General features: G+C 35.5%; 2 protein-coding genes across 3 annotated transcripts; one reads left to right on the top strand and one right to left on the bottom strand.

The window, feature by feature from the left end:
* Positions 1-506: 506 nt before the first annotated feature.
* Positions 507-3262, bottom strand: LOC120003899 (gibberellin 2-beta-dioxygenase 2-like). Its single transcript, XM_038853052.1, has 2 exons — positions 2774-3262; positions 507-1350 (listed from the first exon to the last, which is right to left on the bottom strand). Exons 1-2 carry the CDS (start codon positions 3157-3159, stop codon positions 759-761), a joined length of 978 nt encoding a protein of 325 aa, XP_038708980.1. The 5' UTR covers positions 3160-3262; the 3' UTR covers positions 507-758.
* Positions 3263-9845: 6583 nt separating this feature from the next.
* On the top strand, positions 9846-15871 carry LOC120003411 (SWR1-complex protein 4-like). 2 transcript variants are annotated; one of them, XM_038852393.1, is made up of 17 exons: positions 9846-10205; positions 10304-10390; positions 11026-11091; positions 11172-11231; positions 11353-11409; positions 11551-11680; positions 11841-11908; positions 12063-12155; positions 12255-12302; positions 12615-12794; positions 12880-12990; positions 13942-14037; positions 14707-14778; positions 14938-14992; positions 15111-15145; positions 15246-15334; positions 15507-15801. In XM_038852393.1, exons 1-16 carry the CDS (start codon positions 10092-10094, stop codon positions 15324-15326), a joined length of 1353 nt encoding a protein of 450 aa, XP_038708321.1. In that variant the 5' UTR covers positions 9846-10091; the 3' UTR covers positions 15327-15334; positions 15507-15801. The 2 variants fall into 2 exon arrangements, with proteins under 2 accessions (XP_038708321.1, XP_038708320.1); XM_038852392.1 differs by having other exon boundaries at positions 9847-10205; positions 15482-15871.
* Positions 15872-17309: the final 1438 nt, after the last annotated feature.

Raw genomic sequence — 17309 nt, 5'->3', positions numbered from 1 at the left:
AACAGCTAATTTAACACAATAGACCATCTTGGTTGATAGAACAACCATGGATATACCAAACCTTTTAGAGATAAAATTCAAAAAATGAAATCTTATCATGATTTGATTTCGTATTATATAGAATATATATATATATACCCAGAAGGACCTACCTAGCCTTTAATTACATGCAACACAAAAGCAATATAAATAATTAAAGCCAACCATTACTGATTTGGTTTAGTGGTCAAACAGAACTACTATTAAGTTTGCTAATTAATTAACTTAATTCAATGTTTAATTGTTGGTGTGAATGCAATATCCTACCTTACCAATCGAAATGTAGTAAGCCCATATCTTATCAAACTACCCTTTTCGGAGATGTGACTAAATCATAGATATCTCATTTGTTTTTACATGGTTCGACAAGAGTGTTTATATTCACGGAGTTTACGATTATTTTCAATATAAGAATTCCAGTGTTAAAATTGCGACAAGGGTTTCCCCTTTTATAGCAAGCTATCCGAATACCAAAAATACAATTCTACCACCATACTAAAAATAAGAACTCACATTACTGTACCGACGACTGGTACGTTATGCTCCAATATTCTCGCACAATTTAGCCTTTCTTAGAGTTTTTTAAGTATCAAGGATAACCCTAAAGATGAACCCCACCCCGATATACAAAAGTTCCCTAATTCCTATACCAATTGGTTTACACAAACGAAGTACAAGAATATATAAATATATGTCTAGAAATCTGGAATACTGGCTAGCTAGATTGCAATCTTGAAGTGGTCAAGCCGGGTGTCTCCCAATCGCAGAGAATAGGCGGCGTTTTTGAAGTCTCCCCAAGTGAAGGGCTTATACAGACTCGGGTTCTGGTTCGAGACCATCTCCGGTAGCGGAGCAATCCATGAATCAAGAGGCGGAGCCCCAAAATACATCATTGACAGTCTTTGCCTTGTTGAGTTGGCCAACGCTCTGTGCCTTGAGCTCACGAATCTCCCATTCGTTAACGCCTGTAAGGCGTCACCAACAATGACATAGAAGGAAGTGGGGTCAGGAGGGACGGGGACCCACAAACCATCTTGTGAGCAAATTTGAAGGCCGGCCACGTCATTGGAGGTGAGAATGGTCAAGATTTGAGGGTCAGAGTGCTCTCCGAATCCTATTTTTGAAGGTGCTGGGTCCCATTCGTTGACCGATGGAGGATAGTGATTGAGTCTTAGCACTGAATCGCTGTGGACGTCCCTGATGAGCCGGCTGAACACGAACTTGTCTGGGACCCACAATCCCTCGGCCGCCAGATCTAAAATCTCACACGCCAATCCTCTAACCGCGTCTACATAGTTATTCACTGCACAACTGCATCAACACCACAAAAACATGTCTCTTAAAGAGGGAAGAACCATAATTGAAACACAAAACGTGTTCTTTACAAAAACATGTCTCTCTCCTCACTAATCTCTAATAGGTTCAATATATATACAAGCACACATATGACATATATTAGGGCTGTTAAAAAATTATCTGAATAATCGAACCGAACGGTTAACCGACTAAATAGTCAGTTAGTTGTAAAAAATAGTGAGAATCGATCGAAATAACCATTCTTAATGATCGATTGGTCGGTAAATTCTTGTAAAAAAATCGACCGTTTACACCCCTAATATGTATACATCGATGAATTGAAAGTGTATTGACTCCTCCCAACACAGGAGCTAAACTAATTAATCACATGCACCCACAAGGCTTAACCACACAAGAACAAAGGTAATTATGAAAAAATCAGTGGATTTTGTTGACTAGAATTGAAATTTATGGTAGTGGTTACTATATATATATATATATATATATATATCTGTAAAGTGATTTGCAAAAGCAGCATCTCAGTACTATGCAAGTAATTGTTGACAGTACATAACCATTACCCTTTTTAGCATGAGTAGTACAATATCAAGAAGCTTCTCTGGACTTGTATTTCTTCTTGTTTGACTCGTACATTCCATTGAAAATGAGGCCCAAAAGGGGCCCAAAATAGTTGTTTCCAACTCACTAAATAGCGTATTTGTCATTTGTAACAGATCATTCCCAAAATCACAATAAGGTATATATATATATATATATAAACTTGGTCCACACTTTTGGTCCACATAGGGTATATACATATATATATATACATATATATATATGTATATGTATATATATCTGAGTGTGTGTATGTATATACTTGGACTGCAAATTGAACTTAACCCATATGGCAATATATATGTAATGATAATAATTATAAACTTTCTTCTTCATAAAGCAAAGATTTGTGTCCTTTTCTAGGAGATATAATAGTACATATATTTCTAGAATCCTAATTAAATATGCTTATCTACAAGCCAAGAAGCAAGAACTATATATTATAATTAGTACGATTAATACATCTATGAGACGATATCGGCATCACTAATTAGGATTATGCATTAAATATTAGATATGTGGGCTCTCTCTCTCTCTCTCTCTCTCTATATATATATATATATAGATATATATGTATGAAATTAAATACTATATTAAGCTTATATATTGTTTAATATTGTTCAATAGTCCATTTTTTAATGTGTATTAATATAAGAAAAAAGTTGCAACTTTAGACAAGTCATAAACAATGTATAACCCAGAAAGCAAGCACATAAACCACGCAAAGTTACATAAATCAACACCCTAATTTCAAATCAATGAAATTAAGATCATTAAAAAATAAATAAATTCTATAAGCAAGAAATTAAGTAGTTGTTACCTGAATTTTGTAGGGTCATTGGAGTTAATAGATTGGGATCTCTCGGAGATGTCAAGAGGATTGGTGTGAAGAAGAAGATATTCAAGCTCTCCCATGTCACCATTAACACCGATGTTCTTGCAGCCATAACCAAAAGGCCTAGCCGGTCCGGCTTCTCGCTTCTCCATCATTGTTTTTCCAAAGAATTGAGCCCCTTCATCTTTCATTCTTCCTATTACCTCTTCAGGAACACCATGGTTGATAACCTTGAAGAACCCGAGCTCTTCGCAGGCGTTTACGATCATTCTCGATACTTCTGACTTGTTTTGGATTGAAAGATCGATCGTAGGAATTCCTACCGCCTTTGTTTTCTTGTATCGCATTGAAAACGGAGAGGCGGCTACCATTCTTGGCTTCAAGAAGAAAGAAATTGTTTGAAATACTTGCAATGAAGGAGAAGTAGTTTTGAGTGTGAAGTTTGAGACTCGGTTGGAGGCATATATATAATATATGTAGTCATGCCTGTCATATATATATGTGTATATATATATATATATATATTATATGTTTTGAATATTTAAATCTACATCAGCATCGTAAATTAAGGGATGCTGGCGGCACCCATCTTAAATAATATGATTTGTTTTAATTAGTAATCAGTTAATGGGGATTAAAGTGAGACATCATGCGTATGCCCCCCATGAAGAGTTGAATCCAACTGACCTTTAATGGACAAAGCGTCTAAAGTTCCGGCCTAATTATTAGTGTTTTTAATGGGAGTATTTTATTATAAAAAAACAACGTATTTCCATAATCAACACCTTAAAACCATAAAAAATATATATATAAATACAATTCAGCTAGATCAATATAGAAACCATCTATAAAAAAAAAAAAAGTAGAAAACAGAAAACAAACCAAACGGACTCTCTTGTCCACTCTCTCATCCTATCTCATAATAAAATTAAAAAAGATAAAGAATCACTATTATAATGAAGTAGAAAATATAATAGGTAATTCGATACTGTGTGTTGGTTGAATGGATAATCTTATATTTTATTGTATTTCAAAGAATCTGTTAAGAAAATCTTTAGAGGAGTGGTGGGCCCACCCTGTTCTGGAAGCGGCTGTTTGTCCCCTTCTTATTGGACACTACAAAGTTTACAACTAAACACCAAACCGTGTCCGTCCGTGTGGGGAGTTTTGGACTGAAGATGCCGTTTTCACATTACGCGTACTTTGACTTCTTCCAACCTTTTTTTTCTTTCTTTCTTTTTTTCCCTTTCTGACTAATCTCTCCACATGTTTTTTGCCCTTTTCCTCCATTGTCAACCGATTTAACCTTTTTTTCTTGATCTTTTTTTTTCCTTACACTCCAAATGGATTACCCAGAAGCTTCATATTAACCCACGGCTTTGAAAAGTAGTTAGATTCTGGTCATCATCCAATTAGGTACAGCCGTTACCAGTTCCACATTACATACGTGTGTTTTGACTTTTTACCAACGAAATGAGATTTTACGAGGGTACAATGTTGACCCTGTAAGGTCTAATATTCCGAAGTGATAAAAATCTCAAAAGTTGGTATCTCAGTTTCTGAGTTATACGTACGGGATCCAAGTAAATACGTAGACTCTATATCCCCACATGATGCACATGAAATCATGTGCGTATAACTTAGCGGTTGGGGTAACTGCGATATCAATTGTTGGGATCGATTCATCGATATCATAACTGAATAATATTTATTATTAAATGAGATTTTGGTAGTTTCTCTTTCTTTTTCATTTCAATTTTTTTTCCCTGGATATGAATGGGGTTGTTGCTCCCTCTCATCTAATACTGGTAATCATATAGAAAAATATATATTGATTCCTCCTACTCTTCCTCCTACTCGTGTGGGTGAGCCAACTATTAGTTAATGTTGGTGAACCAAATTATATATAGATATATTCTTTTATATTTTGCTTTTTTTTTAATTAGCTGATCTAAATACTATATATATATATGTCAAACACGTAGGTGCAAACTAAGCTGTCCATTTTTACTAACTAATACCAAGTGTAAGTGACGAGATAATTAAGCTGCTAATTCCACCAAAAGCTAGTGTGTGTGTGTGTATATATATATGTATTTCTTACCTTTCTTTTCCTCTATTTTGGCATGTATTAATGATGAGTTTTTAAAGGGAATGTAATTGTCAAAATGTAATTTCCTCGATCAGCTGATTTTTTTAGGTTATGTGAACACAACTCATTATTCATCATTATTTGTGGAATATACATTATATATGTTCTTACCAAATGAAGCTAATACTTATCCATGACAAAAAATTAAAATTGGTCAACCTAGGTGTCATAGTTATTTTAATTACCTTGATAGGATAAGTATAAGTAGAAATAAACTATGTGTACAGTATGTTACATCAAAATCAATGCATTACTTTTTTTTTTAATCAATAACCACATTATACAAATTTTGTCTTTTGGAGTTTGGACATTTGATTATATGGGCTTAAACCCAAGGTCGTCAAGTCTATGAACACAAAATTTTTTTCACCTGACGATAGGGTATGTTGGGCCAAAAACCCAATATGTAATTACAAGAATATTGCTCCCAATGAGAATCGATCTCATGACCTCCCAAGTCCATACTGCATTACCTAATGAAAGAGAGAGATGACATAATTACGCCATGGTCATTTTTATGGCAATAACAAAATGTTAAATATTTTGCAATTAGAGCGCGTCTACTTTAATCAAACACTTTTTTGATTATTGTTATACATTACTTTAAAACGTGGTTTCTCAATAAATTCATCTACTCCAACTTCAGTAACGAAATGAGTTACAATTTCTCAAAACCCTCTTATTATATGAAAACCCCAAAACCCAAGGACGTCCCTAAGGTGGGGCAACATGACCATCACCCAAGGCCTCATGTTTTTAAAAAAATATCAATCTTATAATAGCCCAAACCGATTTGATTAACGTACGTCATTTAATTTTTCTAAAAGGACCCTTTTTTTAAATTCGCCCAGGACTTTCGAAAACTCTCGGATATACCATTGTCAAAACCCATCAAATATCTTAAATCAAATCCTCTCCTTACACTTCCCGTTAGAGATGCTCTTACTAATACCAAGTGTAAGTGACGGCCTTGATGAGACACTTTTAATTAGATGCGTATGAGTCAGCAACTAGAGGAATAACACTTTACCCACGTGAGGTGCATGCCTACATTAATTTCCGGGTTTGGTCTCCCAATTTACTTTCGGACAGCACGAAACGTGCATAATGCATGCACTAGTTCTGACATCGGATAATTTCCTCTTCAATCCATTATTTTGTGATATTTCAAAGGTGGGTCCTCGTTTATTCCTAGCATGCCACATGGCACCCAATGGAAGCTCTTATGTCTATGTAAAGTCGCAGGGGCGGAGCCACATAGGGACCATGGGCTCCCTGGATTTTGAAAAAATAATTAGTTGTTATATATAGATTTGACACATCAACTCAAATATTTCCTATTGGTGTGATGGTAAACTGTGCTTCATTTTAACCCATACTATCGAGTTCGAATCTCAACTCCAATTGTTTGGTGGAAGTTCGGTTTGAGTTTGATTTGGTTTTATCCAAACCAAATATTTTCGATTTTATATTTAAATAAATCGAACCAGACCGTTATACAAACATAAATCAAAATAAGCCAAATCATATATGTTGGCTTTTCGGTTTGAACCGAAATAACTCAGCTTTTTAGAATTTTTATAAACTGAAAAAGTGAAAATCTCATATTTCATTATCCAAACAAGTGTCAAAAATAATACAGGTGTCATTGTGTCAAAAATAATGCAACAGTTGGCAACCAGATTTAATAAAAAAAATATATCAAGCATCAATTACTCTTACTTGTTCAATCTGTACATGCTTATCTTCTCAAACAAACAAAAGTCTAGTAAACTGCAAAAAATTAATAGTTTAAAACTACTAAATTAATACTAGTAAGTCATTATATTACATATAAGATATATATAATATTATTAACTCTGCAAATATTTTCTGTTTGAGACCGAAAATTTTAATTTAACACCGAATTGAAAACTGTAAACCGAAAAAGCATAAATCCCAAAACCCTAACCGAACGAAACAAAAATTTTCGGATTGGTTTTCGATTCGGATCGGTTTTTTACACCCCTACAGCTGTTCAACATCTCTCTCTCTTTTTTTTTTTTTTAAACCAATTTTTTCCTTTTTACGAGCATTTCTTTCTTCTTTTTTTAAACCTATTCTTCTCCTTTATTTAAACCTACTCTTGTTCGATTGTTCCGACTGCCATTATGTCATTATGGTAGCTAAAATGCATTATGTTATGAAAGTCGTAAGTTCATGGTCTCTATGAATTTCGTGATATTTGTATTTTTCACTATAATTTTGTTATATAATCAATGAGAAATTAGTTATTTTTCAGTATATAATTAACCCTAAAAAAAATTTTGAGGTCATTGTCCCCGAACCCTTACCAACTTTTCGCCCCCCTCATGAAAATTTTTGGCTCTGCCCTGCAAAGTTGTATATATATATATATATATATATATATATATGATCGGATGCTGTTGCATGTCACTTTAGATTTATTTTCTTCTCGTTGAATTGTTATCACGTAAAAGTTCTTGTTGCTTAGTTTGGTGAGGGTGCATGTCAGATTGACATATATTTAACATGTTTTCATTGTTTCCACGACAAAGAATCAACGTACGACTCTGTACAAGGTGATATAGTTTGATTCTCTCGTCATTCAAAAACACAATAACTCCCATAAATTATATATATATATATATATATATAACTAGAAGAAAAACGTGGAATGTTTAGCATTATCATTTAAGCCTGTCGGTAGAAGATTAATGATTGTTTTGCGGTGATATTGATTGAATACTTACTATATATATATATATGTCGATGACAGTGAATTAATGTTGTGATAATACCAATCACAAGTTAAAAACTAGTTTATAATGCATATGTAGTTTTAACTAACTAACTAAATATATATATATATATATATATATATATATATATATATATATATTCTCAACTAGGTCATGAAATAGCTTAATCGAGTCGAATATGAATGAACATTTCCATTTTGAGGATTAAAGTTTATAACTTTTCATATTAACACTCTGCGACTTTGTCAAAATATGGGGAGAGAGTAGGATGATTAATTTGAGTATTCAAAAGTTCGACTATTACGTACCCAAAATTTTTGAAGAGGCATACAATACCAAGAGTATGATCGCAATTTAAATAGGTAGTAGTAGTTAGGCCAATTAGAATGGTGACACATATAAGAGGCAATGAAGAACAAAATAAAGGTCCAAAATCAAAAAAAAAATAATATATGATTTAATACAAACTTACATGGAGTGATTAATCAGCTAATTGTGTTTAGTGATATAGTTTATATATGACAAGCAACAACCATGCCCGTTTTCATTTGACAAGACAAAACAACATGCCAACACAATAATTAGACAGTAACAAACAAGGAATAATTCCAAGTAAACAAAGACAATAGCATAAGCTATATATATATAGATACAAACGAATGATGTATGCATTATTGTTTTTAGCTAATTATATATGTCTACTATATCTTACAACCACAAGGAGAAGAAACCATAAGTAAGATCAAGACATATGTTGTTTATATGTATGCATGTGTTGTAAGCAACGAAAAGCATTATAACAAAACCAATTTGTCATTTCTTGCTCAATCAAGGAAAAATAATTGTCTGTGGCTGTGGCACTAATATATATATTATAACCATTAACATTCTTCCTTTTCTTTTGTGGAGTCTTCTTGTCCACAAATTATTGTTGGCAAGGTACGGGAAAAGTTGTCCGACTTTGTATAGATAAAGAGTGACAGTTTGGTTCCGTCGGTCGAATGGCTTTGGCCGGGCCTTAATTGCCACAGGGTAATGGTACGTACATCAAAAATATGATTTATAGCAAAATTTATGTGAAATAATGATTGCTTATAAAACACACATGTATGACCCATTTAATATCCAATGGACCACCTCTTCACATTGATTGAAGGTATTTGGGATTATAGTTTGGAGGTTTTAAGTATTATTCTTGCTACCAATGTCATCGCCTTAACAGACCCTAACCCCTAACCATTGTGATAAGGCGGTGATGGATAACCCACAGACGCGAATAGCAATGGTATGGTCGTTGGGAAGACAAACTCACCATTGTTTGTCTCTCGTTGAAAGAAAGGGTGGGGTGTGAGGATCCAATAACTAAAAAACAAAGGGTCAAACCTAAGTTAATGTAAGTTGAGGTATAGTTTGAAAAGGCCAAGGTGCAACTAAAATTCACCTAAAAAAACCTAGCAACTAACCAATTAGATTGGCCGTGTAGAGGCCTAAAAACCATTGACCCATTTGATGCTACAGTCCAACATCTTGCGGGCTTCTACAATGAGGCCTTCAAAGGGCCCAATTAGTGCAACTAAAATTCACCTAAAGCAACTAACCAATTAGATCGGCCGTGTAGAGGCCTAAAAACTATTGGCCCATTTGATGCTACAGTCCAACATCTTGCGGCCTTCGACAATGAGCCTTCAAATGGCCCAATTAGTGCATCTAAAATTCACCTAAAGCAACTAACCAATTAGATCGGCCGTGTAGAGGCCTAAAAACTATTGGCCCATTTGATGCTACAGTCCAACATCTTGTGGGCTTCGTCAATAAGCCTTCAAATGGCCCAATTAATGCATCTAAAATTCACCTAAAGCAACTAACCAATTAGATCGGCCGTGTAGAGGCCTAAAAACTATTGGCCCATTTGATGCTACAGTCCAACATCTTGCGGGCTTCGACAATGAGCCTTCAAATGGCCCAATTAGTGCATCTAAAATTCACCTAAAGCAACTAACCAATTAGATAGGCCGTGTAGAGGCCTAAAAACGATTGGCCCATTTGATGCTACTGTCCAATATCTTGCGGGCTTCGACAATGAGGCCTTCAATGGCCCAATTAGTATTGAAGTGAAGAGTTTTCATTGCCCAAACAGAATCCCAATTTCATTGTTATGCTCAAATCTTTCGCACCCTAAAACTGCCCTAATTCCTAATTTCTATCCCGGAACACCGATCAAGTTAAGAAGCCCTGATTTATCCCAATCCAATCACTTGGAATCAAAACTTAATCATTGCAAAACTTCTTCTTCTGATCCTGTTTTATTGAAAATTCGAATGTCTTGCGAACCCCAAGTTCCTCGATAGTATATGAAACTCGCAAAAGTTCCACCTTTCTGGGCTTCGAGATGGACGCCAAGGACATCCTGGGATTGCCAAAGAATCCATTGCCCATACCCCAAGAGAAGAAATCTCGGACGCCCAAGGATTCCCAGCGAAAGCCCGATGGCATCTCTCGCGAGGCATATTTTTATATATTTCTGTCGAGCGCAAGTTTGCTTGAATTGGTGAGTTTGCATAAGCAGTTTTTGTTATGACTAATGTCAGGTTGCTATTTTAGGTTTATGCACTTACAGGAGGTCTGGCGCCTCTTATGCCAGCAATTGATACTTCCCAGTTGAAGAAGCGGCCACCGGCAGATGAGAAGGCATGTCAATTATATTTATTAGTTTATATTTTTGTTGTAACTAATTTTTGAGTTTTTGGTTGTATTTGGAAATTAAGCAATTGTGTTTTATGGAGCTTGTCAACAACCTTAGAAATTTGCAAACTTTTCTTTTAGGTTCTAATGCTTCCTTTTGCTGTTTTGAATTAACTAAGTTTTTGACAAACCAAGCTTGATCACCAGTTAGGATGCCACTTGATGCTTGAGCATAGTTAGATTGCCATGAGTTGAGTTTCTGGTTTCTTATGTTACTTATGGTAGACATGGCTTTGTGGCAGTCTCAAAGACTGAGAATGTAAAAGTTCAAATGAGTGCATTGAAGAAAAAGTCTTGTTTTTTAATATTTCAATCGGTTGAAATCATCAATCAGAATCGATGTGGTACATATCAGTAATTGATGTGCATTATTTTCTATTGAAGTGGATGTTCTTCTTAAAGTTTGTTCCATCCAGCAGAGCTCATCTTTTATCTCACGAATCCTTTACTATTTTGCTCTGTGATCAGTTCATCACTCAAGATATTACAATCCTTTGTCACCTTTTGTTATTGAAGTTTATTTTCAAGTTCAACTTCTGATGCAGGTTTTGTTTTCTAATATTTGAAACTTCTATCTTCAGATAACTTGGCAGTGGCTTCCATTTACTAATTCTGCTCGAAAAGACAATCTGCAGCTTTATCACTGGGTAGCTTTCCGTTCATTAATGAAATTTTCTCTACGAAATTTGATTTTTAGCTATAGTTTTTTAATACTTGTTCTCTGCAGGTCAGAGTTGTGAATGGTGTTCCTCCCACAGGTGACTATTCCTTTGCCAAGTATAACAAGGTACAATTTTTTTTTTCCCATTTTACTCTACGAATAGAGTCTATTCCTTTTCAAATATCCGATCATCTTATTGATCAAGCTTGAGTTCGCATTAACCTCGGTTTTATCTGGGATGGTGCAGTCTGTTGATGCTGTCAAATACACAGATGAGGAGTACAAGAAGCATTTGACCAGTGCTGTAGGTTACGTTGTAGTTGGCTCTCTTTTTAGACTCCAACTGCAGGATTATATGTCAAAAAGTTTAAAAAGTTTTTTTTTTTAAATCTTGTTTGTAAATTTTTTTTGTCATTTATATTTTCTTTCAATTTGCCTTCATTAGATGTGGACCAAGGAAGAGACAGATCTGTTGTTTTCCTTGTGCGAACAGTTCGATCTCCGGTTCATCGTGATTGCTGACAGGTTCCCATCCTCTCGAACAGTGGAGGAATTGAAGGATCGTTATTACAATGGTATGGACTTGCTATTATATGCTGCTCAATAATAAAATTTCTTTTATTCTTTCCTTCTAATATTTCGAATTAACAACTTGATATTGATCCATTGTCCTGGGAATACCATGACATTTATCGTTGAGAGATTTCTGATTGATGGCAATGTATTCGCTTGTAGTTTCCCGAGTTATACTGCTTGCTAGAGATCCATCTTCTGCAGATGTTTTAGGGCATCCTCTTGTTAAGGTGCAGTATCTTTGAAAATGGAGTTTTTACATGGATGCCAGATGGCTGCGTTACAATTTGTAGTTGCAAGAAAATAATTGTAATAGTATACAGTTTCTATTGCACTCCATTCATTGTTTATTATCTGGTTCTGAATGATTCTTTTCTAATGTAGGAAACTTACAATATGTCACAAGAAATAGAACGCAAGCGTGAATTATCCATGGTTCTATCCCAGACAAAGCAGCAAGAGAAGAAAGACGCTGAGGTCTTTACTTTGTTTCAGGGAAAAATGAGTTGTGTTTTGGAATAACCCATCAAATGAATATGTCGTGTTTTTGTTTTTCTTCATTCACTTCTCTTTCAGGTCCTTGCCGAAGCAAAAAGAATAGCTGAGTCTCGGACGCTTGCACGGGTAAGTTTCGAGCTAGATTTTTTGGTACATTTGCTTTCAGATTTTTAGGATGTTTATATTGACCTATTAAGGTAGAACGATTTATTAGTGCGAAATCTTATGTTAGGTTGCTGTTTGAACTACGCTGGGATGAAATTTAGTATGGGATTGACAAAGAAATGGGGTTTTTTGTTTAGTTTGTTTGAGTAATATTTTTATGTTTGATTTACAAACCTTCTGAAGAATGCTATGTATGCGCACATATACATGTGTTTTCTGTAGATTATTATAATTTCATCTTCTATGCATTTTCTCTTGCTTCATCTCTTCTAGGTTGCTGAGCAGGCTGAGTTGCGTGCAACGGCAATTGTTGGTTCAGAAAATCCTGATCGAGCTGTTAGTCAAGGTGATGTGGCATCACCTTTATCAAATGATCAGATACCTTTTGGAGCAATTGTTCCATCAAGTCTTGTGATGGCAGATAATGCCTCTACTTTATCTTCTTTGCGCATGGTAAGTGTGTTTGTTGACAAGGAGAGGGTGACATTGGCCTTATTCTACGTGCTTTAATAATTTGACGGGTTGATTGAATTTCCAGCTGCGGGTATATTTGAGAACATATGCACTTGAGCAAATGGTGCAAGCTGAAAGCTCAACTGCTGGACTTCGAACTATCAAACGTGTTGAGCAAACTTTACAAGATCTTGGGGTTTGTTCCTCTCCCTGACCATTGATGCAGCAGAAATTATCTTTTTCTTGGAACATATTTTATTGGCTGATGATGTTATGCACATGACAACGTGATTGTGAAAATTCTCTAGCATTGTTTCACTTTGGCCCATTTTAATTCAAACTTTACATTTGAGAGTATGATAATTGCCAAAGCATCGTTAATTACTTTCTTTTAGCACATATAATTGTTCTTCTTGCCTTTTCATTTAAGTCCATTTCGAAGGATTGAAGTGTGATTAATTTGCATTAAGATCTCTATCTTTTTGTCATATGAGAATGCTGTATTTCTGGCTTAGTTTTATCTTATTGTACATGAACTTTTTTTGGTGGATGTGAAACCTATATTATTTGCATTTTAGCTCTTTTAGTTGTAGGGAAATGCAACAGACTTATAGACAATTTGGTTTGATACTTCTCTTATTAACAATGTTGCATAGATATTTAGGGTTGGTTTGATAAATCTGAAAAATATAGTGCCGAAAAGTATAGGAGCTAAGTGATTCAATTACGCAGCATTTCGGACACAGGAATGGTATGGAACAGCATGGAGTCGTGATTCCATTCTTTGGTTGCATCTTGTTTTGTTTGGTATGCGAATCAGAAAATGTGGTTTTAGATTGGTAGAAATATATATTTTTCATCAGCAAACATATCCATATTTGAATAAACTCTTGACTATGCTTTTGAACATTATCATGGGGTCTCATTGAATTTAACCCCTTTGTTCGTTATCCGTTATTAGGCTTTCTAGTTTAGGTTGAAAGATCCTTCGATTCCTGATGGTAGAAGTATTTAATATTATTAGATGCTTTTTAAGTTTTTCAATTACCTTTCTCTCTTGTTAGAAATAAATTCTTTCTAGTTATATTCTTCCTCTCAAATGACAATCCAAGATCAGGTATGTAATCATGTAATTTGTATTGTACAGGTCAATTTAAAACCAAAGGTTCCTACGAAAGCTGTTTGCTCGGAGCATCTTGAATTGAGAAAAGAAATACTAACTCTGCTGAATCTTCAGAAACAGGTATTTCATATCTATGATTTGCTTCTTGCACATGAAATTTGTTCCTTATTTTTGGGTTTTAGTTTTTAGTTCTTTTAAGTGGTAACCATCCCTTCTAATATGTATGATATTATTCAAATGTATGAGTACAATATTCACTGAGCTCATAGAGTTATCTATCTCAACTTCATCCCTACACTATTTTACTATTTAGATACAAAAGGATGCAATCTCATCAATATGACATATACTGAATGGCAGGGGCGTTTCATGAGAGTATTTCCTGATAGATAAACTGTTCTGTTGCAAACTTCATATCCTTGCTAAATTTTGTTTTAATGATGTGAAAATTAAACAGGACTTGTGGCATCTTTCTTGGTTTTGGCAATACCCACCTACCATCTGACTGATGTTCTTATTAGAATAATTTTAGTCTTTTAATTGTCTACTGCTTCTATGTTTGTTGGGAATGTTAACATTAAATGCTGGCAATGCATAACTTCTTAGGAAAGTATTCACTTGCCCATGAATTGGCTTAAAGCGATATAGACATTGGTTACTGGTTTGAAATGGACAAGATATATATACTGATGCCATATGAATTCGGTTGGAAATAGTTGTTTAGTGATAACAAGAGGCTCTTTCCACCTTGTACTTTTAAACATGTTTGTGTGCATGTTTGATCATCAGTTACAGCATAAGGAGGCAGAAGGCTCATCTTTTCGTGATGGCTCCTACACTGAAGCACCAGACACTCCCAAGGTCAATATACTGTTGCTTACATTTTTTTCAGTTTATCTTCTTTTTTTTTTTCTTTCTAAATCTCTTATTGTTGGAATATGGGGTTTTGACTTTTGAGTATGCAAGCATGTTAGTTTTACTATTCAATCCTTAAGAATGTGATTTTTGAGCTTTTTACAGAGAGCGAACCGTGATCAGGATCAAGCATTTGCTCCAGACTCAATGAGTTTTGGAGGTAATTTACTGAGTGATCTTGAGTTCTTGACATTCTGATTTTTTACTAATCTACCTTTCGTCCGACAAAAGTCTGTTGTATGCTGCTGTTCACTTGCTTTGTTCTCTTGTTATTTCAGGGGAAAGGGTTGGCAAAAGGGACCATAAACGCAAGGTACCTATCATATTGTGTTCTCTCTTAGTTTTACTTTTGGCAAGGCAATGTATTGTCATAATGTCATCGACTCATTGTCCTTTAACATTCGGTTTTCCAGGGACCTGGAAGGTCATCAGAGGCTCCATCTTCACCAGCCCAGCATAAAAGGCCTAGAAAATTTAAGGCTTCAGATCTATAATTTTACAGGTGAGAAGGCATATTACCCTTGATTTTATAAACGTTGATCTACTGTCTTTGATTCATTAGTTGCTCAGATTCCATTTATGCTGAAGTGTTTGTTAATAATGCGCGCTTTGTAATTTTCTTTCTTTCTTTTTTTGATATTTCCACCAGTAATGAGCAGGATTATTGCCATCAGGATCAGGAGCTGCTATGCTGGGGTTCATTTGTTGCTAGTATTTGGTGGTGGAGTCTGTTCCAGAGATCTGAAGGGTGGTGTTGGAAGCAGATCTGTGCTTCAGTTAGGGAGCTCCAGGGTCGGAACTAGTCATTTGTGTTTTCATCCTTATGGGAGAGGGCTGGTAGGTTGTTTTATGTATGGTAAATTCCATGATTGTGAATTATTGGAGGAGAAAATCAGATTTGAGGCTGAAACTCCATTGATGAACGCACCAATGCAGACTCCTATCCTGTTCAAGGAACTTTCAAGTGGTGCTTTACTCCTATTAGCTGTTTCTTTGTAAACTGATCATTACTTGTGTAAATAATTATTTCCTTCGTAAAGAATCAATCTCCCCCTTATAGCATGTAAAAAAGGCTCTCCATGCTTTCTGCATAACTCACCACTCCATCGGAAGCCCGAACATTTATAAACCCGTGAATTGCCTTGATTTAGTAAGACGAGTTTTAAAATAGTGATCCCTAGAAGGTCCCGTAAGGCTTAGGCCCTATGATGAATTGGACTTAGACTTGAGAAAGCAGAACAGTTTGGATGATCTGAATGAATTTCAACCTGTGCTGTAGATACATCAGTTGTTATAATTGTAATCAGAATTTATATAATTCATAACGTTCACAATTAGTCCAATACAACAAGTGAGCAACCCATCCAACTTCTTCAAGGATTACATTTATTTTCCCTGAAAGAAGTTGGGTGGCCAAAAAGAGAGAAGAAGCAAAACAAGTAGGCAAACAACTATTGACAACATCAGAAGCCTCTCCATTTACATAACCATCCAGCTCCAGCAATTCCATACTTGATTGATGTCCAGTTGGTGAAAAAGCAGAGTTGTGGCCAGAAACCTCTCTCTTGCACCCAAAAGCCCCACCAAGGGGCAAAAAGTAGGAAGTGCACCAAAAAAGAAGAGAAAACCACAACCGAAGCCCATGAAACCCAACAGAAACAACCGAGCATGATACAAGAACCTGAACCTTACCATATATGCTACTAGTACTGCTATATATATGATAATTAGCTAGTCATCGCCATGAATGTACCAGCAGAGGAGCATGGTTGCGCAGCGGCGCAAGATGTAGATACGAGCGCGTTGCTGCTTAACCAATTTAGCACACTTGCTGGACAAATTACTGCCCTTTGAAGGGGCCTTGGATTTGGATGCAAACTTATTGCATTCTTTAACCTTAAGCTCAGCCATTTTTGTTGATGAACAACTCTAACTGGCGTGTAAAAAAGCTCTATCAAGAGCTAGAACCTAGAAGGCCACGAGGGTCCAACTGGTTCTGGTTTGGAGTATATATATATATAGTGTCTAAAATGTGCGTACAAATTAATCTCAAATGCCAAGAAAGATTTGACTGAATTGTTTAGGAAGCAAGGGGAGTGAACATGGTCATCTTGACGAAAACTGAGGGATTTGCATTGGAAGATGCGAGACTCATGAGTTTCCTTGGAGTTGGGGGGATTCAGGTTATAGTATTATTGATTAGAGAAGAAGCAAAATTAAGGGCATGGAAAGTGGAGAGCTGCTTAATGAAGACAAGGCATGGTATTAGGGTTTATGGGAACAAGTAGCCAGCACCAAAACCATTATTCTCTAACTTTGAGACGTTTTGGTAGGATGGCTCGCACTCCCAAACCGAATGTATGACACGCGTAGCCACACGGGTATTGTAAAATCTCTAGAAAGATTGAGATATGATTAATCAATATATATTTTGATAAGCTTGATTAATGAGTGCTAGTTTGTATTCGAAAATGTTA

This window comes from Tripterygium wilfordii, chromosome 8, assembly GCF_013401445.1.
Source record: "Tripterygium wilfordii isolate XIE 37 chromosome 8, ASM1340144v1, whole genome shotgun sequence".
NCBI lineage: Eukaryota > Viridiplantae > Streptophyta > Magnoliopsida > Celastrales > Celastraceae > Tripterygium > Tripterygium wilfordii.
Note: the sequence above shows the minus strand (reverse complement) of the source record. Positions and strands in the feature narration are given on the sequence as shown.